At 35.1% G+C, this 24,905-nt stretch overlaps 1 protein-coding gene across 3 annotated transcripts in view; it reads left to right on the top strand.

The window, feature by feature from the left end:
* Positions 1-1,283, top strand: part of LOC141394454 (facilitated trehalose transporter Tret1) — a 39,445-nt gene extending 38,162 nt beyond the window's left edge. For all 3 annotated transcript variants that reach the window (XM_073968818.1, XM_073968819.1, XM_073968820.1), the window contains 2 exons: positions 830-895; positions 968-1,283. In XM_073968818.1, coding sequence (XP_073824919.1) covers positions 830-895; positions 968-1,147 — 246 coding nt within the window. In that variant the 3' untranslated portion in view covers positions 1,148-1,283. The remainder of the gene's footprint in view (positions 1-829; positions 896-967) is intronic.
* The last annotated feature ends 23,622 nt before the right edge of the window (positions 1,284-24,905 follow it).

Genomic DNA, 24,905 nt, shown 5'->3' with positions numbered 1-24,905 from the left:
GGTATCAAGCGAGGCTCCGTTCGAATACAGTTGGTACCCTAACTGCAAACCTTGGAACACCGATAGGCATGAGGTCGCATAACACCCCGGTGTTAAGGGATCTCACCATTACTTTGGTAGGAGATCGCTACCCAAATATGTGTCACTCAGTCCAGAGATGCACTATGAGTTTCGAGCGCACTGTGTTGGTGCGTGACAGAGAGTGGATAACCTTTGGTCGGCCTCCCAGTTCAACACTACAAGAAGTTAAATGAGAGGATTGTGACGTCTAGCCCCCGCATCGCGCCAAGATTGTTATCCCCGGCGGGGCGATGCATTAGGACCCTTTGCATTGTTTCAAAGGCAATTGTGAAATATACTATCTTTTCATCAGAATTTGGACCAATTCCATCGATCTAATGAGATTAGATTTAGTTTTTGACATGCTTAGGGATCCGAAAATGAATAACATCTTTTGTGGGTCACGCTCATATAAAATCATGTTGTCGGAGACTTGAAATCACGACCACGGTTTCAATCTGTGTCAAAGAATTGATGAAAATGCTATGAAAAATGTTTTCAACAACCACTTTTGACATGCTTAGGGATCCGAAAATGAATAACATCTTTTGTGGGTCACGCTCATATAAAATTCACAAGTGACTCACTTAAAAGTCATGCCAGATTACTGTCGCCCATGATTGAATAGGATTTTTGGCATCGAACATTTTGCTGGGTATCTATTAAAAATTACAGATGATTTCTAAAATTCTATATTGCGGCTGAAATTACACCTAAATTTTTGCTGTATATTTATTGAAAATTCTTAAAAAAACATTTTTATTTGCAGACCCAATTCAAATTACTTGGTTTACTCCATTTTGTTTCGTGGACAGCCGTATTCGTCATTATTCATGTAAGTTTATAAATTAATATTGTCTTCAATACAGTAGAAATAATACAATTTTAACGTTATTTTCTTTTATAGTATTATGTACTTATTGTGAGAAATCTCTCGATGACTGGACTCTTAGTATCTTGTGCTATTAGTTGTTTTGCTGTTACGATAGGATCGCTTTTTTTCTATGACAGAATGCAGCCTGTCAAGGAAGTTGAAGTTGGTGGACACCCGATTGCAAATGGACATTATGCAAATATGCACATTTAGAGAAAGGACTACTTAAGCGGAATCCTGCCAACATTATTTCGAAATACAATTCAAAACAATGTACTAAATGTAGAATAAGGTTAATTTATTGTAAATTACTATGTAAATAAGAAAATATGCTTTTACGTCTTTAAAATAGCCTTTTCAGTTGCAAAATTTACAAACTGCATCAGTTATTATCCTGTGGACCATTTAAAAAGCGCAACATCTTCAATTTGCAATACAATACTTCAGATTAATTCTGTATCGAAGCGATATGGAATAGGATGCTTTAGCCATTTATAAAGCAACTGAAGTTACGGTAGTCATCCATTGTTAGCAATTTATTATGGAAAAGGTAAAATAGAAATAAAATCAACGTATAAAACAGCATTCGGCACACAACAACAACAATTTGAGCAAACACTGTTGTCAGTTCTTGGTTTTTCAATTAGTGAGTGGAGAGAGAAGCTCTCTTTGCTTGCTCGCGAGTAACGAGGTGCCGCATTCTGGTATAAAACCAATCAGATGCCAGCAAACATACTGTCATATTTGTCCTGTAGAAATACCCCTCATACCAATTGCGGATATTATTCGAATGTTCGGCACAACTTTCGAAAACGATATCACATTCGAAGAATTGGCAAATGTTTTTCGGGTGTACACAAGTACATTATTCTTTTGTTCGTCAAAAGTTTAAAAACGATATCGTTTTCGAACATTTGGCGAATATTCTTTCTTCACATGAAAAAATGTTACGAGAAAAATTTTTTTACTTCGGAATTTTTTTAGTTTTAAAAAATAATTTTATGTAGTTCGTATAAAATTCCCATTTGCTTTTTTCAAATATTTTCGATATAAATGCTAGGTATAATATAAACAAGAAGTGATAATAGGTCTGTACGATAACCCAAAAGTTTGTGCAAATTTGCACAAACTTTTACAAAATGCTGTTCGATAACAAACTTGCAAAGTAAAAGAGGGAGAATTTGGAGACAATTGTGAGATAATATTGGAGAGTTTTGGAGAGTTTTGTTTACAAGTTTTTGCAAGGAACATTTTTCTTGTAAGAACTTGCAAGTTTGATCAGCTGATTTAAATTCGAATGTTTTGCCGCGGGCTTCTTGGCAAAAACATAAACAAACGTTTGGTTATTAAAATAAATAGAAATAAAAAAGGGGAAAAATATTAAATAAATTATGTAAAACGATAATGTAAGTGAAATAAATTATTTTGTAGTTTGTGGTGACTATTTTTTTTATTTTATTATTTATTTTATTTAATCTTCTCCGCCAACTTCTTCTTCTTGTTTATCAAATCAGCTGACTTCTTGCAAGTTTTTGCAAATTGCTGTTCGATAACAATCTGCAAATTTTTTGTTCGAGAGAGTAAAATTGGTGGGGAGAGGTTACTGAGAACTTACTGAGTGCTTGCAAGTACTTTTCACATGCGAAGTTATCGTACACACCTAATAAACCCAACATATGGCTAGGTTACAAATACAAGACAACAATGTTTATAAACAGTTACACACATTGAATCGCAAACATTACAAAGGTACATAACAGAACTATTAAGAGACGTCAGATAAAGTTAAACATGTCATGTCCGCCAAAAATGCTTTTTCGGCACTATCGTAAAAACTATCATCTTTCATTCGCTAATAATATTATTAACGATATTCGAATTCGAAGGTTTTCCTGCCACAAACTGAGCGACAAATGAATCGTTTTCAATTCGGCAATGGTATGGTGGGTAGGAGAATAGAATGCTATCTTTGTATTCACTCTCTTAGAGTAAGTTTACATTTACGAAATCGAGTTCGTAAATGTAAACCTAGCATTAGGCTTGGGTGCAACTTTTGCCAGTTTTTTTAGATAGATATTAGGTCTGTCTGGTTACCCTAAAACTTGCAACAATTTGTACCAATTGTTGCTGGAAGTCGTCTGTTAACACAAAAAGCCAGCAAAAGAGAGTGAGAGTTTGCAAATTCTTGCTGGACAATTTTCTTCTAGCAAGCACTTTCAACTCTTCTTCTTCCTGCAAACAATAAATCAGCTGTTTTAATTATTCGATGATTTATGTTTGTGAAAATTAAAAAGAATTTTATTGTGGAAATAGCAAACCTAATTTGATTGTTTTTTTTTTTTTGAGAAATTTTATGGCGATCGGTAAACGTTAACCCATGCCACCAGAGGGGTTCCCATAGCAATTTTTATGGGGCTAAAGGTACATTTTCATTCTATAAAATCCGCATCCAATCGATGAACATTTTTAACCAGTTAATTATTGTGGCTAAAAACGAATCCCACAAAAAGTTGTGAAAATCGGATCAGATTCTGGTATAGCTCCGATAGGCCGATTTTAGGCATTTTGATCTCTAGATAGCTAGATCCGATTTTCACAATTTTTTGTAAGATTTGTTTTTATGGCTATGGATAAAGTAAACTTACCGCTTAATAGTGTCTACGATGAAAAATATTATATAGTAAATTTTGCCACTGTCCATTTAAAAGAACACATGATTCCTGATATAAGTTTTAAGAAACAAGTTATTTATTTCAAAAATGCTTAGAAATTAAAATAAAACTAAATTCCCTGCCGTACTGCTTGGTAAACATCGCCAATTTTTTCCACTAATAAATTAAAGTTGTTTTAAAAAAATATTAAAACAACGACTATGGGATTAAGTCTGACTATTTTGAAAAGCAAAAAAATTACATTTTCAAGAAAAAAATTCCTGGCGCTAAGTGTGTTAAAAATCGATGTCGAATTTTTTTGGCGGTAACCCACTAAAATGTTTCGATTTGCACAATTGACAATTGAAAGATGTTAACACGAGCCACTGAGGCCTCGGCTATTTGGCGAATTCGGCGAGCCATATCTCTGGAACGGAGTCATATTATAATCAAATTAAAGGCCATTCTGTTTCTAACATTTTATTTTCTGTAATAAATTCGAGATAATGAAGCCAATGTCCCTACAAATGTGACTAGACACCCCTTAGGGCGAAAATGGAACATATTGTAAAAAAAAACACATTTTCCTTCCTCAATTATCACTTTTTGGAATAAAAAAATAAAAAAATCAAGTAAATAAATTGGAGAACGTATTGTTTTTGTTGTAGTTGCAGAATCTTTTTTCAGTGAGCTAGTTTTGAGACAACTAATGACGATAGATATTTAAAAAATATTTTTGTCTCGACGGAAAAGATCGTAGATGCAAAGGCAAATTAAATTTTGTGATCGTGTAAAAAATAGATATGGTGATTTCTGAGTGAAATCGGACACTTTTGCAAAATTTGTTTTTTGATTTCCTTAATTTTTTGCTGTTGCTCCTCAGCAAAACATTTCAGTATATTTTCAGAATTTTTATTTACTGACGGGAGAGATATCGCACCATGAAAAAGCCCATTCTGTAAAAACTATACGCAAAGAAATAAATACTCATTACTTCTTTAATATTTGTCCAGATAGAGAAAAATCTTTTTTATTTTACCTTATTAAAGCGAAAGGCGCATACCTAAATAAGTCCGTATACCCAACGCGTGTGTGGTAAAAAAAGTAGAACACATGTATTCTTATGAGTACTACCAATACAGTGACTGTCACTGAAAATGATGCAACCTGAAATAGATGCAACGTGAAATAAAAATTTAAGCGTTGATAACTTGGAATCACGTTGAGATTTTTAACGATTCAAAAAAACATTTTATAGGCTTAAAAGTTGTCTTAAAGATGGCATACAAAAATATTCCGTTTACAGTACCATTATACTAAAATTTTCCCAAAAAATAAAAAATGGACACTTTTAAATTGAGCATTAAAAATGATGCACCACAATAATCCATTAATAATTTCCTAGTGTTACGCTTTTTATGCCATTTTAGTAATCAGTATGGTGGAATAATAGGTTCCCTATCGTTTTCAGTTGTTTTGTCATTGATTCCAATAGAAAAAATGATGTTCCTGACGTAATTTTGGCATGTTTGTAATGTCCCTTTGTAGGCAATGTGGCTAGATATTTCTAGTCCTAACTGGGTTCGTTATGGTCATTCATGATACAGCTATTTATGTCAAATGCTAGTGTTAATTCCGTAAATGCCACCAAAGTAGGAGTGAGTCCCATCATTGTAGTTTTTTTGGACCACAGCAAATTGTGCATGTGAGAGCCCATATGACACCTATAGCTCTGTTCCAGAACTAAAAAGTTTTTAAAATTTTTACCACTTTTACACATTTTGCGTTCCCGTACACAAAATTTATATGAAAATCGTTTACGACTTTTACAACTTTTACGACTTTTACCATTTTATAAAGTACGGGATTTTGCAATTTTGGCAGGTCCGATCTGGGTTTTTTTATATTCTTCAAATATATATTCACCACAAATGTTTTAAAGCTGTTTAAATTGAACGCACAAAATCTTCTGTATGAATTTATAACGAAAAACCATCAATAAGATATTTATATTTTTCAATCACAACGACAATCTGTATGAAAATTGGAAAATATGGCCCTAATATGTTATATGTTATGGTTACAGATTTCTTTTATTCAGAGACTCAAAATTAAATTTCATTTGGAACATTTCTTTCTTAAACAATATTCCCAAAAAGTAAAGGATTTTGCTAGATTTTGATCCAGTATGGAATTATGTAAAATTAACAGTCCAAAATTAAAACATATAATTTCATCCTAATATATATAAACTTGTAATCTAATTTTTTTAAGGAAATGGTGTACATAGATTTATCGTTTATTTTGAAACTCATAGTGAAATTTTGTGTAGAATTTTTCATCCTTTGACGCTTTTCACCTGTAACCAAGTTTTATATTACTTCCATGTATCAACTAGAAAAAAGAAGGACAAAATTTTCATCAAAAAAATTGGGAAATATTTTCATGTTTTTCAGCAAAATTGATACTGATAGTTTAATGCTATAGAATGTAAATAGACATCTCATTTCTTTGGTAGCCTTTGGTGAAATTTGACGAAGAATATTTTTGTCTCTGACACCATCTCTCTAAAATTATGTTTTGTGGGACAATTTGGAATAACCCTAAAACGTGTTTTTCATTTTTAGAGATTCCTGGCGATTAGACAAGAGTTACAGGTTTGGTGTATTCTGAGACCTATAGTAGAATTTTATGGCGAACTATTTTGTAGAATATTCGGATTTGATACGATCACATTTTTAATGAGTTTTTGAAAGATTTTCGAAAAAAGGACAAAAAAGACCCCTTTATTGAACCGCATGAGGGTTAAAATTTTTAACAAAAATATTTCCCACACCCTCCTTAGTAAACTTGCCAAAGACACTATATACCTGAAATGCAAGGATTCCAAGATATCTAAACTAGAATACTTCGAAAAAATTGAAAATGGGCGGAACTTGCCCCGCCTATTTTGGTTACTTTCCGACGTAAACTTTAAAAACACCGATATACGTGTCTCATATTTTTAGCTCTACTTTCATAATCTACTCGATTTTCGTTGTCATTTTTTTTGCTGTCGCACAGTGTAATTGTACTCTTCGATTTTATTGAAATTTTTTGTATTAAAGTACAATTAATTACTGTCGAAATCGCTTATAACGTCGTCGTTTATAACGTCATATCGCTTATAGCGACGAAATCCAAAAGTCCCGAATTTCTGCCCTTTATATTGCACACAAATAAATGTCGCTTATAACGTCATCGCTTATAGCGTCATATCGGTTGTAACGTCGGTTTTTTGTGAAATATTTGAATTTTGCTATCGGTTATAACGTCGAATCATACGAAGAAGGAAATTGTCTCTTAATAATTTGTTGTATGTATATTTTTTCAAACTCAAACAACAACAAAATACCAAACTTACGCACAACATGTTCAAAGATGGCGGTCTCAAGTCAATTAAGCTTGAATATTTGTCACCCAATGTCACATCTGTTTTACAACCCATGGACCAAGGTGGAATATAATCATTAAAATAGCATTGCCGGATAAGCAAATATCCACTATCCTGTCAAGAATAGAAAAGGATCAAAGTACGAAATTAAATGTGTTGGATGCCGTGTTAGTGTTAGATGAATCATGGAAAAATATAACGTCTTCTGTCATTGATCATTTTCTTCATCCTGCGGGATTGTTAATGGACCTTTAAAAGTTTCTGAAGACATTTATCTTCGTTCTAATTTCTCCCAACACGTAGAAGATATTCATGAATTATTTGCCATCGATAACAAAGTTTTCACATCTTACTTATATAATGACGACGACATAATTGGAAGTTTTAGATGGAGGCAATTCTAATGAACAGAGTTTCAAATGCTGTAACTGTCAGAGGCGTGTCTAGCTGTAGAAACTCTTCAAAAATGTATTTACTCAGAAGATGTTACAAACAAAAATGTGTTTTCGAAACCCTTTCAAAACTCAGATCTGAGTTAAATTTAAAACTTATGTCGGAATTCAAAAGCACAAACTAAAATAACAGACTCTTAGAAATAGAACCATATCCTATTTAAAGGTGATATTTTGAAGGCGATCTGCTGAAGAATGAATTTAATATCGTTATTTTTTATTATTTTGTCATTTATAGAATGAAAAACTAAAAAAATTGAATTGATTTTATTTATTTACTTAATTAAACAACATATTTATACCCAAATGTCACTATACATAATAAATAAATTTATAAATATCGTTTATAACGACTATCGCTTATAGCGTCCGGTTTTGGCCGGTCCCTTGACCGACGTTATAAGCGATTTCGACTGTACAAAAATTGTAAGTCCTATTAGGTAGTGGGATTCGAATAATTACTATTTTTAAATGGTTTTATTTAGCTCACCCCGTTTGTTTTATTATTTCGACACCTCCAAATAATAGTATGCTAAGTCTAAAAAGTGAGTTTTGCAGGAGAAGCTCTCAAAGTGTGGAAATTTTTTTGAACTTCAGTACTATGCTAAGTCAATATTTGTTTATAACTTCTGTTCGGATTGACCGATCATTACCAAAATTTGATAGAATTTAAGTTAAAGGACGTTCGACACCTCCAGATAATAGTTTGCTAATTCTGAACAGTGAGTTTTGCAGGACAAGCTCTAAAAGTTTGGAAATTTCCTTGACCTTCAGTATGCTAAGTAAATATTTGTTTATAACTTCTGTTCGGATTGTCCGATTATTACCAAAATTTGACAGAATCTGAGTTAAAGGACATTAAATATAAAAATGTAAAGAACTTGAAAACATGCTAAGTCGACTTAGCATACTATTGTTTGGAGGCGTCGATTTATTCTTGGGTCAAATTTAGTAATTCAAATTTGACCCTCTTCCTGTCAACCGATTAATCTGAAATTTTGTATACACTTTGGATTTTGGTGACAATACAATTATGTTTATTCATTATCATTATAAATTCAAGATGGCCGCCGCTACAAAATGGCGGATAACGTAGGTTTTATCAATCCCATCAATATGGGTATCAAATGAAAAGGCTCAACAAGCAGAATACAATATACATACTATAAAAAAATTGAAATCCAAGATGGCGGCCGCTACAAAATGGCGCATAACGTAGGTTTTATCAATCCCATCAATATGGGTATCAAATGAAAGTGCTCAACCAGTAGAATACAATGTACTATATAAAATTAAAATCCAAGATGGCGGCCTCTACAAAATGGCGGATAACTTAGGTTTTATTAATCCCATCAACATGGGTATCAAATGAAAGGTCTCAACAAGTAGAATACAATTTACTATGCAAAATTGAAATCTAAGATGGCCGCCGCCGCTACCAAATGGCTGATAACAATTTTTTATCAATCCCACCAATATGGGTATCAAATAAAAGGGCTTGACAAGAAGAATACAGTGCACTATACAACCTCAATATTTAAGATGGGCGCAGCCACTAAATGGTGATTAATCCAGCCTGAATCCACCACCCAAGTCAAGATTTTTCGACCGTTTAAATGTCCATTACTCGTGGGAACAAAATGGTAAAAAAATATAAAAAAATTTTCGACCGTTTAAATGTCCATTACTCGTGGGAACAAAATGGTAAAAAAAAATGTTAAAAATACAAACACAAATAAAACAGAAACTGCAACACAACGTAAACGAAGGCTTCAAAAAGCGAAAGAAAAGTATAAAGCAAAACGAGCTAAAGAAAGTGAAGGTGATAGAAATAGTCGATTACAGAAACGACGGGAACAATTAGCGTCAAAAACACCTGAGCAATATGAGGCCAGGTTAAAAAAGCAACGTCAGCGATATACACAAATGACGGCGTCAGAAACGCCTGAAGAATATGAAGCCAGGTTAACAAAGCAACGTGAGCGATACACACAGATGATAGCGTCAGAAACACCTGAAGAATATGAAGCCAGGTTAACAATACAACGGGAGCGATACATACAGATGTGTGTTGCCTTTAATACTATCATGGGCTTCTACAATACATAAAATGCAGGGCAGCACTGTGGATCACGCAGTCGTATACTTAGGTGCGAAACTGTTTAAAGAAGGTCAAGCCTACGTGGCTCTTATTAGAGTAAGATCTTTGCAGGGACTACGTATGGAGGAGTGGGACTGCAATAAACTAACGGGCAAGAAACCTTGCAATAATGAAGCACTAAATGAATTAAACAGAATGCGAAATAAAAACTAGAAAATAAAAATAGGTAAAAAAACTTTTTAAGTTAAACGGTTTTATGTTAAACATACATTGCAATGTTTAAGATAAATGTACTAAAAACCAAAAAATAATAAAATAGATACAGTCGTGGGAATTATAAACATATGCATAGACTAGACTAAAATAAAACCGTGGGGCACGTCAATTGTCTACAAATTATCGACTTAATGTGCGATAGAAGAATCGTTTAATTCGTCGTTAGGCAGTTGGCCCGCAGACGGTGAGGAAATTACTTACTATTTTCTTGCTCATGGAAATTCCAATAGTTATACACTCCATGTAAATAAAAGAGATGTTTCAACTAGTTTATCGTTGGACATTCACACTGCTGGCTGGCGAGGAATCGTTTCACTGCTCGTAGTTTGTCTTTAATCGACAAAGTACTACTCGCTCACCACTATGAAACCCTAAAACTCGCTTATAATCGAGCTTGCTAGCTTGTTTCCACATTCTAGCCCTACTTATCACACGTCCATCGTTGTCGGTTGAACAACTGCCTAATTATAGTGTAACATTACAAAACAAACATTTTAATCAACGATTGTAGACAATTGACGTGAGATAAAACAAAGATTTTTACAGATAAATTCGGATATAACGAACAACGGTTATAAGCAACTACGTATATAACGAACAAAGCTATTTTTTCCAATGCAATTTTCATTAGTTTTCTTATACACAACAAACTGTTGAAAACGATCACGGCAGTAAGTAACAAAAATTTTGTCCCCGCGAGTAGATTTTCCAATGAATTGTTACCATAGTTTTGTATATTGTTTGAATATACGCTAATAAAGACGAGTTTAGTACTCCCTTAAACCGTATCAATGATTAATATGTAATAGAGACATAAAATAAAGCTTACTACTGCCGCACCGTTTATAGAAAACCACGGATATACCGAACAATTTGTCGCCATTACTTATTTTGCTTGCAATGAAATTGTAAACAACAATATTTTTTACATGTATTGTTTATTTCCTCAAACCAAACTTCCACAATTTTAGGACTTTTTATTGAGAAGTAACCTAATAAAATTTCATAAATATCAAAAAACGGGCAAAATCGGGTTTTGAAACCTAGTAATACCAATGCAGAAGACTTTCAGTAATGTGTTCTAGGTGGCAAAATCACGGCCAAACACGGCCAATTTAGTATAAGTCTATATGAAGTGAGTTTAAGAAAAATAAAATATTTATTTCTGATTCTATGTGTTTTTTTGTCGCTACCCAAAATGTTCAAGCTATATTATATATTAAATAAATTCCTCTCGCAATTGCCAATCTATTCCATTTTACTTATATTTATATTTGGTTTATTTTTCCGCGGTTTTAAATACATTGAAATATGCCTTTCAATATATATTTTTTTATTTCTTCTTCTAAATTCTCAGTTTGACTGCAATTTAAACCGCGATAATGACGCTATTTTGAAAAATATCATTCATATTAATAAATTTTGACATGTTCTTTTTTCAATGCCAACTAAAAAAATATTATTATTAAAAGTTGCAAAATCGACTTTTTGCCTCAAAAACTGGGCAAATTACCTATAGTGCGGCGTGTCTAAGACACCACTTGTAAGAAGTTGTACAAGGCTGAAATACTCACAAAATGTCGCCAACATTACTGAGGGGTATTTTGCCACCGTTGAAAAGTGTTTGATGTTGACTGGCCGGGGAATCGAAGCCACGACCTTCAGCGTGCAAGGCGGGTGTGCATACCATTGCACCACGGTGGCACCCATTTGTTACTTTTACCAAAAAATTAAAAATTATATATTTAAAAAATTTTTTGGTGTTCTAATTAGGAATTTATTTTAAACATACCGGTAAATTTTTTGATTTTGAAATTAACAGCCGAGTCGAATAATCTACCAAATAATAAAGTGATATTTTCTTCAGAAGATTATTATTTAAAACGAAAGAGAATTTGAATTTGAGATATGCAATGGCTAAAACTTGATTCAGTAATATCCACTAATGCTGGTACAATAGTTGCTAATCCATTTTCAAAATCGAAAAATTAAGCTATTTTTAAGATGTTTAAGATAAATTCCTAAATAAAACAACAAATGTTTTAAAGTGCAATTTTTTTTACTTTTTTTTTACAACCTCCCGCGGGAGTTTGTTAGTTCTCCTAACGGGCGCGTCCCCACCGGCGGATAGGGGGAGGAGGATGGTCGTACCACTCTGTCCAATACCTATTGCATGGTGGGTCTGGGGCAGAGGGGTGGGATTATCCACCTCTGGAAACCTTGAGTTTCCCGCAAACAAAAAACTGACTATGGGGGTGTTCCCCTAAAACAAAAAACAAATATGGAGGGAAAAAAGAAGAAAAAGTTACGGTGCAGGGCCTAATAAACCCAGTGCCGGCGGGGAGCAGTGATCTGCCTACGAGTCACACCCCGTGGATATCATGCGATCGTGAGCAATATCCCATAGATGTGGGTGCCTTGGCATCTGTGGTCGAAGGTAATGCTACAAGTACACAACCTAGGGGGAGGATTAACTTAACCCAACTATCTGGTAGCGACCCTGATTCCGAATCCGATAGCTGCGGCAAAACGAACACCACCGTTGTGGAAAATCCAATGAAAGAGGAAGTCCACAATATGGTAGAGGAAGTGAGCGAGAGCATCGCAAAGCTCACGACGAAAAGAGTGCAGTGGTCTGGGGCCCAAAGGAAGAAATATAAGAGGAACCAGGCTAAACTAAAGAAGGAACAACAGCTGGCTGCTTCAAAGGTTGCCACAGACAGTCCCTCCACTTCTTCGGAAGCGGCAAAGAGGATAAGGTCTTCTGAGGAGCAGAACGTGGCAAAACCCAGTAAGAAGAAAAAGAGCTTCCCACCTTCAATTGCCCAGGACAAACCTGGTCAGGACAAAAGCCAAGGAGACTGCCAAAAGGATCCTTCAATTGAGACTTCTGACAAAAAGAAGATGAGCGCGACGTCGGAATCTTCTGCGGTGGCCAAGGACTCAGTAAAGAAGCCTACTACCACCCAGAAGAGAAAGATGGACGCTGAAACCGGAACGGAGCCGCCATCGACTGACGCCAAGGTAGCCAAGATATACTGCAAGGACGAGCTGTGCTACGCAGTAATCGATACTAGTAAAGGATCTGGAAGGCTACACAAAGAGTACTTATCGGAGATCGAGAAATCGATCCACGATAAAATATTGGAAGGACGCAAAGACGAGTCTCAATAAAAATAAACTGCTGTGAGCCAAGGGGGGACCTCCTATTGTACCACCTGTAGTGGGATTCTTTAACTCATTTTTGCTGTTATCGATAATTGTCGGTAAAATTAAAATGCTTATAATTTCGATAATTAACGAAATTTTTCGGTAAGTTAACGATGAATAAAAAGTAGTCGCTAGCCTCTACTGACACAAACAGTGATGCCAACTTTTCTTTATGTTTTTAGTCATAATTTTGCGATTTAGTTTTACCGATTTTTGTCGGTAACAGCAAAAATGAGTTACAGAATCCCACTACTGGACTCACACGCAAACTCTGCAGCTCTCGAGGAGGTAGTCAGCAGTATAGCAACTCCATGGGAATGTGGCAGACTAAAACTGGTGAGGAAAGACGAAATTCCTCATCTAACCAAAGCATCGGTGTACGTCAAGGGGTATGGCTGCAAGCTCGAGACGGAGCGCATGCTCGAGGTCGTTGGCGTACAAAACGAGGCCCTAAAGGTTGAAAGATGGGAGGTCTTCCACAGGGAGGAGAAGGAAGACGGCACTCTCCTTGTGATGGGGATCGACGATCTCTCGCTAGCCGGGCTCGTCAAAACCAAGGGCAAGGCATTCTTCGTCTCGAACTCGGTCTTCTTCAAAATTGGAAAGGCAAGAGTTGGTGACGAGGAGATTGCCAAACCAAACAACCAGGAGGTCAACCTACCAAAAGGCTTACAGGAGGGAGGATCAGACGAAATTAGCGACTCCCAAGAAGCCAACCTACTGGAGGACCAATGATTGAGGTCATCCAGATCAACCTCCATCGAAGCGAAACGGCAACACTAGCCCTGATGGACAAAATAACTAAAGTAATATACGTATTGGTTTAATCCAAGAACCTTGGACCATAAAAAACAAGGTTTCTGGACTTAACCATATAAATTATCAAATTTTTTCGCACATACGGGATCCCGACCGATGACCTGCATTATATGCCACAAAAACTTATGCTTTCTTTTTTCTCCAGAGTTGTCATCGTCGGACGTCACATTATTGAAGCAGGGGAATGGTAACATATACCTATCATCATTATACCTGCCGTTCGACTCCCCGACATTACCACCTTCGTCGGAATTGCAGCAACTGGTGATAAGGATAAAGCAAACAGGTAACGAAGTACTAGTAGGTAGCGATGCTAACTCTCACCACATCTCGTGGGGTAGTACTAACACTAACAAAAGGGGTCAAGCCCTTATAGATTACTTAAATACTAACGACCTGATTACACTTAACACCGGGAATACGCCAACCTTTGTTAATAGAATTAGGGAGGAAGTACTAGATATAACGATATGTTCAGAAAATTTAATAAACGAGGTACACGAGTGGAGGGTCCTGGAGGAACACTCCTTCTTAGACCATAAGTATATTATATTTAAAATAGCTAGGCCATCGCCTAACCCGATAACCTTCCGAAACAAATCCAAAACAAATTGGACTAAGTTTGGAAAACGAGTAAAATAAAGACTTGGGCAACCAGATGAGGAATGCCTAAGTAAGGAGAACATAGAAAGAGATGTCCTAAAGTTAACTGAGGCACTAGTAAAGTCTTTCGAGGAAAGTTGTCCCCTTCGAGAGAGGAAATCCGCCTACGAAAACCCCTGGATGACAGGGGAAATTCGGAATAAAGGCAAGGAGGTCCGCAGACTTTATAATAGGGCCAAACGTAAAAAAGCAGCTGTGTTCTGGGACAACTAACAGGCAAAATTAAAGGAATACAACAAAATAGCAAGAAACGCCAAACGAAACTCCTGGAAGCTTTTCTGCGAACAGGTGGGTAGGGTAAATGACGTTTCAAAGATTAAAAAGTTTCTATCTAAAACCCATACACAGACCGAGCAATTGGTCGATGGAAATGGAAAAAGGATTGAAACAACAGAAGAAACTCTAGGCCTTCTGATGAAAACGCACTTCCCGCAGAATACCATGGTTAACACTGGGGCATCGACGGAATGTATTAACTCATCGGAAGAGGCAACAAAGATCGACAGCTTAATGGTCCAACAAGCCATTTTAAGCTTTTCACCATATAAAGCAGCTGGACCAGACCAGATCTTCCCGGCTTTACTACAGAGGGAAGTGGACATTATTGCGTCCAAACTGGTGGGGATCTTCAATGCATGCTTAAAACTTGCATACACTCCTATAGCCTTGCAGGAGGTAAGGGTAGTCTTTATACCCAAACCTGGCAAGGCAAGTTATGCAACACCAAAATTTTATCGACCGATAAGTTTAACTTCATTCTTACTCAAAACAATGGAACGGACAGTCGACACCATAATAAAGAGTAAGATCCCCAACGATATGCTTAAATTCGAACGGACAGTCGACACCATGATAAAGAGTAAGATCCCCAACGATGTGCTTAAATTCAAACGGACAGTCGACACCATGATAAAGAGTAAGATCCCCAACGATATGCTTAAATTCAAACGGACAGTCGACACCATCATAAAGAGTAAGATCCCCAACGATATGCTTAAATTCAAAGAACATGCATACGTTAAAGGCAGATCAGTGGAAACCGCATTGCATGAGGTAGTACACCACATAGAAAGAACCTTCGAAATGAAAATGTACACACTTACTGTATGCATCGACATCGAAGGCGCTTTCAATAACGTAAGCACCGAGACACTTATCCACTCCTTAGACGAGTTTCTGGTAGACAGGGCCTTAAGGAACTGGATAAACCACATGCTAAGGAATAGATGGATAAGCTGCGGGCTATACGACGTGAAAATAAGAGACAAAGTTGGACAAGGAACGCCACAGGAAGGGAGACTTTCACCTCTGTTGTGGGTTACCACCATAAACAGTCTCTTGAGGACCCTAACCGAAGAAGGATTTGACCCAGTCTGCTACGCAGCCGACGTTATAATACTTCTGAGGGGAAAGAATCCTAATCAACTCTGTCGAAGAGCAGAAACGGCTCTAAAAATTGCTTTTAACTGGGCCAGGCCGAGAGGTCTGAACGTCAACCCGGAAGAAACAGAATTATGTCTATTCACTAGGAAAACGAAAATGGGACACTACGAGGAACCAGTTATTCTAAATAAGACATTAAATATCTCTTGTACAGTTAAATATCTAGGAGTAATTCTGGATAGGAAACTTAAATGGAAAGACCATATACAAGAAAGGGCCAACAAGGTCCAAATATGTTTGTCAAACTGCAGAAGGGCGATAGACTCAAAATGGGGGTTCAATCCTAGGATGATACACTGGATATACAGAAGCGTAATTAGACCAATTCTAACGTACGCGTCTGTGGTATGGTGGACAGCCATGGACAAAAAATGCAATATGGAAATATTGCAAAAGGTCCAAAGAACATGCTGCCTAAGCATTAGCGGAGCAATGAGGACCACACCGACTAGGGCTTTAGAAACAATTTTGTTTGTACAACCAATAGGTATTTAGGTAAGGTATGAGGCAGCCATCGCAGCTGCAAGGCTAAAGTCGATGATCGAGTGGATCGAAAAGAGCCACCAAACATACCATACATAGTGAAGTAGCCTTGTGTGAAGTGTCAATACCTGACAGAGACATGTGGATCGGGGGAGCTCTAGCACAGATTCCCGCTGGAAGCTGTGGGTTTACGGATGGGGCTGTGCTAGGGGTGAGAACCGGACTGGGTCTTTATATAATGGAACCGGAAACGGAAATCTCCCTCCGTCTGCCGGATCATAACACGATCCAGCAGGCGGAACTCCGGGCGATAACAGAGTGTCTGCTTTGGTTTGATACTCACACAAGGCCTACCACTGTAAATATCCTTACGGATAGCAAAGCAGCCATTAGAGCTATATCAACCAAGACAGTGAAATCTAGAACTGTCTTGGAATGTATTAAATCTATAAATAATTACTCTCAACACGGTAAGGTAAACATTATATGGGTACCAGGGCATACCGGGATTAGGGGTAATGAAATAGCAAACTCCTTGGCAAAACAAGCCAAGGAGCAACCCACGGTAAGTCTAGAAAACGCTAAGCCGTTTAAAGCTACGCGACTAGAACTAAAGACATGGGTAAAAAATGCACATGTAGCCCTCTGGAGTAGTGAAGAGAAGGGAAAAAACACAAATATCCTATGGGGAAACCCAGACGAGGACAAAACAAAAGAATTACTTTTACTTAGTAAAAAAGATATTAGTAGACTGACAGGAATCCTTACAGGTCACCTAGGTCTAAAAGCGCATCTGCACAAAATAGGTTGTGCAGAAAACAGTGAATACAGAGCATGCGGAGAGGACGACGAAACGTTGGAACATTACCTCTGCCATTGTCAAGCCTTCACAAATCTGAGAACCCAGTTACTAGGGAATGACATTATACCAGGACTCGACCAAATTAGGACAATCGAGTTCAAAAAGATCAGAGACTATGTAAATAGGACAGAGATCCTAGACTAAGTCAAAAAAAGATAATCCTCCATAACCCAAAAAATTAGAGCGCACAACAGGCCTACTTATGGCTTAAGTGTATGTCCACATGGCATGTGGTGATCTAGTATCGCCCCCCTTATCAACCTAACCTAACCCAGCAAAATTTGAAGGAAGGGGTTCCATGCGATGACGTGATTTCATGGCATCTTTTGCATTGGTTCAAACGAAGTCGTGAAAGATCCGATCTTTTCATCAGCATTTGAACCCATTCCATCTGTCCAATAGAGATGAATTTTGTGTTTTTATTTAAACACATTTTTCTAGATATATAAGATTAATTATTTACAATAGGCTTGATGTTGTCGGAGACTCAAAATCACAACCGATGTTGTTAAAACTCTCGTCGTAATGATTATGTCATTGCAAAGGGTTGGTAAAAATGACATGCCAAAGCATTGGTGGAAATGACATGCCAAAATATAATGACATGTCAAAGCATTGGTGTAAATGATATGCTTTGGATCCAAAAATGAGTAGCATCTTTTGGGGTCCACGCTCATATAAAATTCATCGATGAAGATGCTAAAAAGATGACATGCCAGGTCACTTGCACCCATGAATTGAATGGCATCTTTGGCATCGAACATTTTGCTGGGAACCTAATTGTTTTACACTGGTATACAGGAAAAATTATATTGTCAAATTTTAAAAAATTAAGAAAAAAATAGTTATTATTCGTATCGTAGTTTAATACAGAAAATTTTCAAGAAAATCGAAGAGTACAATCATTGATAAAAATTGATTTTTAATAGTAAATCGCGAAAATTGCACCCAAGCTTACTCTGCAATTTTTATATTGTTTTATTGGATAGCCGATAAAAAACAGATAATACAAATTTGAACCACTATTAAAGAAGTTATGAGTGTTTCTTTGCATATAGTTTTCACAGAATTCGACCTTTTTCAAGGAACCGTCAGTCAAAAAAAAATTCTGAAAATATACTGAAATGTTTTGCTGAGGAGCAGGAGCAAAAAATAAAGAAAATAAAAAAACCACGTTTTGCAAAAGTGTCCGATTTTACTCGAAATTCCCCATATATTATTTTGTGATTTTTACTTTGATGTTTGTGATTATTCTATTCTGTGTTGACTTTCTGTTATATGTTAATATTGCTTTTGAAAGCATACTTTTAGGTTGTTGTATTTTAAGGGGTTACCTCAACTTGAAAATACACAGAAAAAAAAATTGTAGCCATTTGATAAAGAAATTCAAAGATTCAACCATGGTATAAATAGAAAGGTATAACAGAGCTCACATCTGATTTCAATTTTTTTTCTGAGTGTGACCGACTTTTGTCAATGTGAAGTTTATATTTTGTGTGTGTATGTGTTTGTTTTAAAAATATTAAAAATGTTTTCAAAATAGAGTCAAAATGAATTGCAATGAATTCGTTAATTACAGAGCCGTTGTAGAATATATTTAACAAACTTAATTCGAAAATAAGTTTTTGACAGTGTTTCGATGTATATGTGAAAACAAATATTTATGTTTCATTCATATTCGCGCTGTTTTAACGATTTGGATAAAATGACAAACGATATCAAACAAACAAGGGCGACCTGTTGCATATGCCAGTATAACAATTCTGACAGGAAGCGGGCATACGTGTAGGGTTGAATTTCTATCGTTTTTTCGAACCTGTTCTACCTTCCTTATTGTACCATGGATTCAACCAAAAATTTATCGATTTTCCGGCAATAAAAAAAATTGTCATATTGACAAAATTCGATAAAATTATTTGATCACAAAGTAAAAATACGGTTTGATAAAATAAAATTGTAATATTGACTAAAATATTTATCGAATTTGTTTATCTTGAACTGATAAAATATTTCACATATTGACAAAAATATTTATCAAAATATTCCACATTTTGCGTGATAAAAACAAAATATTTTCTTGATTAAAAAAATTGTTGAATGCATTTTTTTTCAATCGATAAAAAATGTGCATATTTACAATTATTTCGTTGCTTTTTTTTTGTTAAATACAAACCCAAAAGCCACAAAAAAGATACATACACACATTTATAAATGGTGGTGGTGGTTATTTACTTAATTAAAACGCATAAAAACGCCAAACAAAAAGCAACAGCACACACATAGGTACATGAAAAGAAATAAAAGAAATAACAGATGAAAGAAAGAAAAACGGAATGGAATAATAAATAACTGAAGTAAATAATTATTTGGTGCGACACTTCAATTTTAATAAAAGAAAACAAAAAAATCACTTTTAAATATAAAATACAGGGAACATCGTTGAACGCTTCTCGTTAGTTGTGAAATAAAACACATCATCTGCGGAAAAATGGATATCTGTAATTACAAATATATTACATACATATTTCAAATATGTAAAATGTATTGACGTTATTACCAATATCACATGCGGTTGCTTCTTTGTCCAATAAAATATTCTTATTCTCCTTTTTCAGATACGTGAATTCAATTATAAAATGTATTGGGAATTTAATTTACTTGAAAGACACCTTTACTTTAAGAAAACACAGAACCACTGATTTATTTCTGCGCTACCGATCCACACGCAACTACTGCTTTAAAGAGACTGCCAAAATTAACCAAACTGACGGTTAAAAAATATTATCTGCCTAACTTAACCACCAAACAGAACAAAACATGAGAACTCGTACCATTTTTTCCTTCCCTCTTCGTTTGTTAGGTTCATAAAAAAACAGTATGAAACTTATTGTACACATACAAGCCTTCACCCGAGCACAAGTAGATAAACAAACCAAACGCCAAACAAACGCATCATTCCTCCATTCCGCAAAAATGCCCATAAACATAGCAACGACACTCAATTCTCATGAAAAAACACAGCACATTGTTGTATCGCGCTCTCTATCTATGCCGTAAAAAAGTTTTTTTCTCTCGCTCTTGAGAGCGAGAACATGCGACAAACGTTGAAACCCATTTTAACAACAGAAATTCATTAATAACCAACCATAAACAAATTTCAATAAATTTTTTGTTTGAAATCGTTTATCGATCGCTTTCTTGTAACATTTTCATGTTTGATAAACATTTTCCCTATATATTCGTAATATTTTATCACCATTCGACAAAAATATGGTGATAAAGCTTTTAATCAAAATTTTCAGGGTGGCTTTTTTTTCTGTGTATGAAAAAAGTTGACTAAACGGTCAAACGATCGGGGCAAGATTGACTGGGATATGGGTGTCGTGTTTTGTATATGATATAAAAACATAAAATGCGTTTTTTTCGAAATTGCACTTTTGAAATCCGTATTCACTCTAGCTTGAAAACGAGATAAGAGTTCAATTATTTTTGTGGGCTTCTTAACTTATTTTTCTATTTCATATACATATAATCTCTATGGGGCGGGTAAAATAATGATGAATGAAACCAATAGGAGAATAATTAAAATGTGTAAATGTGCAGAATAAACCATAAGGCAGAGAACAAAAGTATAAGGCAGGGAGTCTTAAAATTATTATATGTGAATATCGGTAAATGTACCTACGATTTTTTTGTAACCAGAAGCTTAAAAATGTCGTCCAGAGTAATTGTAGTTGCAATAAAATATTTTTAGCGGTGTATGTATGTATGTATGTACAGTGAATGTCTATAATAATACAATAATTCTTTTACCAATAATAACACCTCAGTATTTTAGAAGCACATACCCAATAAACAAAACTACCAAATACATTATAAAATGCTGGTCCTGTGGCTATTAAAAAATGTATATAACACGGATCCAAACCCTATAAGCGAGAATAACAACGAAAAATTGGTTAACCCTGTTTTCTATACGTTAAAAATATTCGGTTTTTGTAACTTTTGTTTAATATCACTGTGTGTAATTTTTTGAGTCATGTTTTATTAACCATATTCTGACTCCACAGTGTGATAGAGCACCAAAAAGGAGAAGACACGTGTCTTGGCGTTTTTCCCTATCTCATCAACTTTCGCGGTTATAGGCCTCCAAAGGTTTGAGGCTTTGATGTAAAAAGGGTCATTTAGTCAGGACTATATCGTCCAAATCGTTAGGAAATTTGAATTTATCTCAGAGGCAAAGTTGTAGCTCTTGTCTTAAAGAACAAAAATTGTGAACACATATAACCCATCAAACTTCATCTGCAAGGTCAAAATCGCTATGGTAAAATTTCAAAATTTCAAAATTTTTCTCAAGTTTTGTTATCCAGCTATCAAACCGATCAAATTTGAATCAAACAACCAACTACAAAAATGTACCTCAGATCTCAATAAACATCTTTCTAAAATATACGAACCCTGGAGGAACAGGTCTTAATGGTCAAAATAGCAAAACAATTACAATTGTTATCCTCTTTTCTCGGCTTCTGCTCCATAGATATTAAACCGTTCAAAATTCAAGAAAACAATCAACCACAGTAGCATAGAAAAGGCATCAATAAACAACTTTCTTAATTTTTGGGCGGTTGCGTATCTTTGAACCAGAGTCGGAGAAAAAAGTATAAAAATTGGATATTTTCAAAAGATTTTTGCTATTTTTACCATTAAGAACTGTTTATTGATGATTTGCTACGCTACTGTGATTGATTGTTTTCTTGAATTTTGAACGGTTTAATATCTATGGAGCAGAATCTTAGAAAAGAGGATATAAATCCCAATTGTTTTGCTATTTTGATCATTAAGATCCGTTTCTACAGAGTTCGTATATTCTAGAAAGATGTTTATTGAGATCTGTAGTTCTGAGGTACATTTTTGTAGTTGTACATCAAAGCCTCAAACCTTTGGAGGCATATAACCGCGAAAGTTGATGAGATAGGGAAAAACGGCGAGACACGTGTCTTCTTATTTTTGGTGTTCTATCACACTGCGGTGTCAGAATATGGTTAATAATTTTCGAGTTGCACAGTGTATTTTGCCCAAAAACAGATCATTATCGAACTTTTTCTGCAATATTAGCATCAATTGTAAGTCCTACTAGGTAGTGGCGAACAGAATCTTTGTTACAGTGCGTAAAAATATTATTATTTTTGAATATATCGAATATATTTGAAATCATGTGCTAAAGTCAGGAAAATATAGAAATAATTGATTTCGTGAAACACATAAGCCAGCCAAAACCAAAGACTGGGAGGGAAGATAAAGTAATCTCCTGAAAAATTACGCCAAAACCGACCTTAATTTTCTTCAAATTGGTCACCGAATCCTAAATGACTTTCTGAAGATAGAAAATATGCACTTACATTCCAAAAAATCGTAAGGTTAAAGTCTTTCATAGCCTTGTAACACATCACAAACCATCGGCTTATATACGTAACCAATAATCTAGTTCAAGTTTCGCCCTGATGTACCATCAAAACTTGATGTACATCAGAAACTTGGTGAAATGGAGTTAGTTTTGAATGCCTAAGCACATGGTAGAACAATAAAAGGTAACAGCAATACCCATCTGACTGAACTGGCTGGTAATGTTAGTGTCAAATTCCATACGACATTTTATATATTTATTTCTATGTTCGATGAGTATTAGGGATATATATTTTTTGAAGAAAAAATATATCGATCAGAAAAAAAACTATTTCCCATAAAGACTTCTTCATATCAATGACATGTAACTTCCTCCAAGTCCGAACGACGTGCCGCACAATAAAACACCGCTTATAGAGGCGGTACAACATTTGTTAATATGGTGTAGTATTTTGATAAACGATTAAACAGCTTCTCATTTTTCAATGAATTCCCAGCGACCTCAAACCTATTTGCAATAATACTACTTTTTGCGAGAAATTATGCATTTACTGGAATGATATGGAAACTTTCAAATTTAAAATCTAACGAGTTCTCATTCATGTTTTCCAAAATATTCAATTAGACAAAAATTAGTTTTTTAAATTCCAATAACACTGTGCAACATTTTTAAGGTAATCTTGTGCAAACAATTTGAGCTGAGGATTCTTTGGAAGTACATACCCAAACGACAAAAAACCTAGTTGGGTTTTGTTGTGTCAGATCCAGCTTGGATTTTATGGCCCCATCTAAACATGGATAAATATTGTCTTTTCAAAACAATTCTGGGCTATATCTCTGAAACCTATGTGATTCTTCATCTCACCTCTGTAGCAAATTTGTAGATAAGGGCAAGAATAAAATATTTGTAGAAATTATGAACTCGAAAAACTACATTTGTTGCATCAAATTTTATAAAATATCGAAATTTTTTTACATTTCGCACCATATCTTCAAAACCGTTAATTTTTTCTTTGTATTCACAGGAATGTAATACACAACTCTTCAGAACATGCCGTTGTTGTAAAATGCCTTTATCACGTTGATTTCAGTATATTTTTCAACGACGATTTTATAAATGTGTCAATAATGTGGTGAAAACCAGAATAAACTGTTGGTGTGAACTGTGTTTGAAATACGTGTTGTAAAAGATACGATGCAAAATGGCGACATGAAGTAAGCATTTTAGAGCTGCAGAATGTTTTGAAGAATTGCTGAGAAGTTTATTTGGAAGATTTTTGCGAATGTGTTACTTGGTTCAACTCCCAATAGTTTAGCTGATTCTGACCAGAATTTCAGAAATTATGTAAAATATTCTATATTTTATCGATTTTGATGCCCTAGATGGAATTTTTCTTATGTGGTCTGTTCAAAAGATTAGATTTACTAGTTTAGGGCTACAATATTGCCAAAGACAGCAATGCCAAATACCTATTTGTTTCTGAGATAAAGACCCTATAAAAGCAAAAAACTGTAGTTTTAGCCCGGTTTAGATGAGGCTATAAAATCCGAACTGGATCTGACGTGATAAAACCCTACTAGGGTTTTTGTAGTTTCAATATGTACATTCTAAAAATGCATACTAGAAGTTGTTTGCATATTCAGTGTTGCATAGTGTAATTTATAGACATTTCCTTATTTTGTTTACATTTACCGATGATACTAACATTACAAACAAAAACAAATTTCAATGTGGTTGTTTTTGACTTGTATTTGTTGTAGTATTTACTTTACCTTGTTTGTTCTACAATGGCCTAAGCAGGAAAATCAGTATACCACCAAGTTTTCTGCCTTTCTGTGTATTCCAAACTAAAACGCACAACGAGTTTCTAGGAGACATGTATTTACCAATGACTTATGATGTGTTACAAGGCTATGAGAAGCTTTAACCTTACGATTTTTTGGAATGTAAGTGCATATTTTCTATCTTCTGAGAGTCATATAGGACACGGTGACCAATTTCAAGAAAATTAAGGGCGATTTAGCAGTAATTTTTCAGAAGATTCCTCTATTTTCCCTCCTAGTCCTTGATTTTGGCTGACTTATGTGTCTCACGAAATCTATTATTCCTATATTTTCGTGACTATTGCACATTATTTCAACTATATTCGACTAAATATTTAAAAATAAGCTATT

This window comes from Musca autumnalis, unplaced genomic scaffold (genome assembly GCF_047663935.1).
Source record: "Musca autumnalis isolate F117 unplaced genomic scaffold, ASM4766393v1 scaffold_2, whole genome shotgun sequence".
NCBI lineage: Eukaryota > Metazoa > Arthropoda > Insecta > Diptera > Muscidae > Musca > Musca autumnalis.
This window is presented reverse-complemented; position numbering and strand designations above follow the sequence as displayed.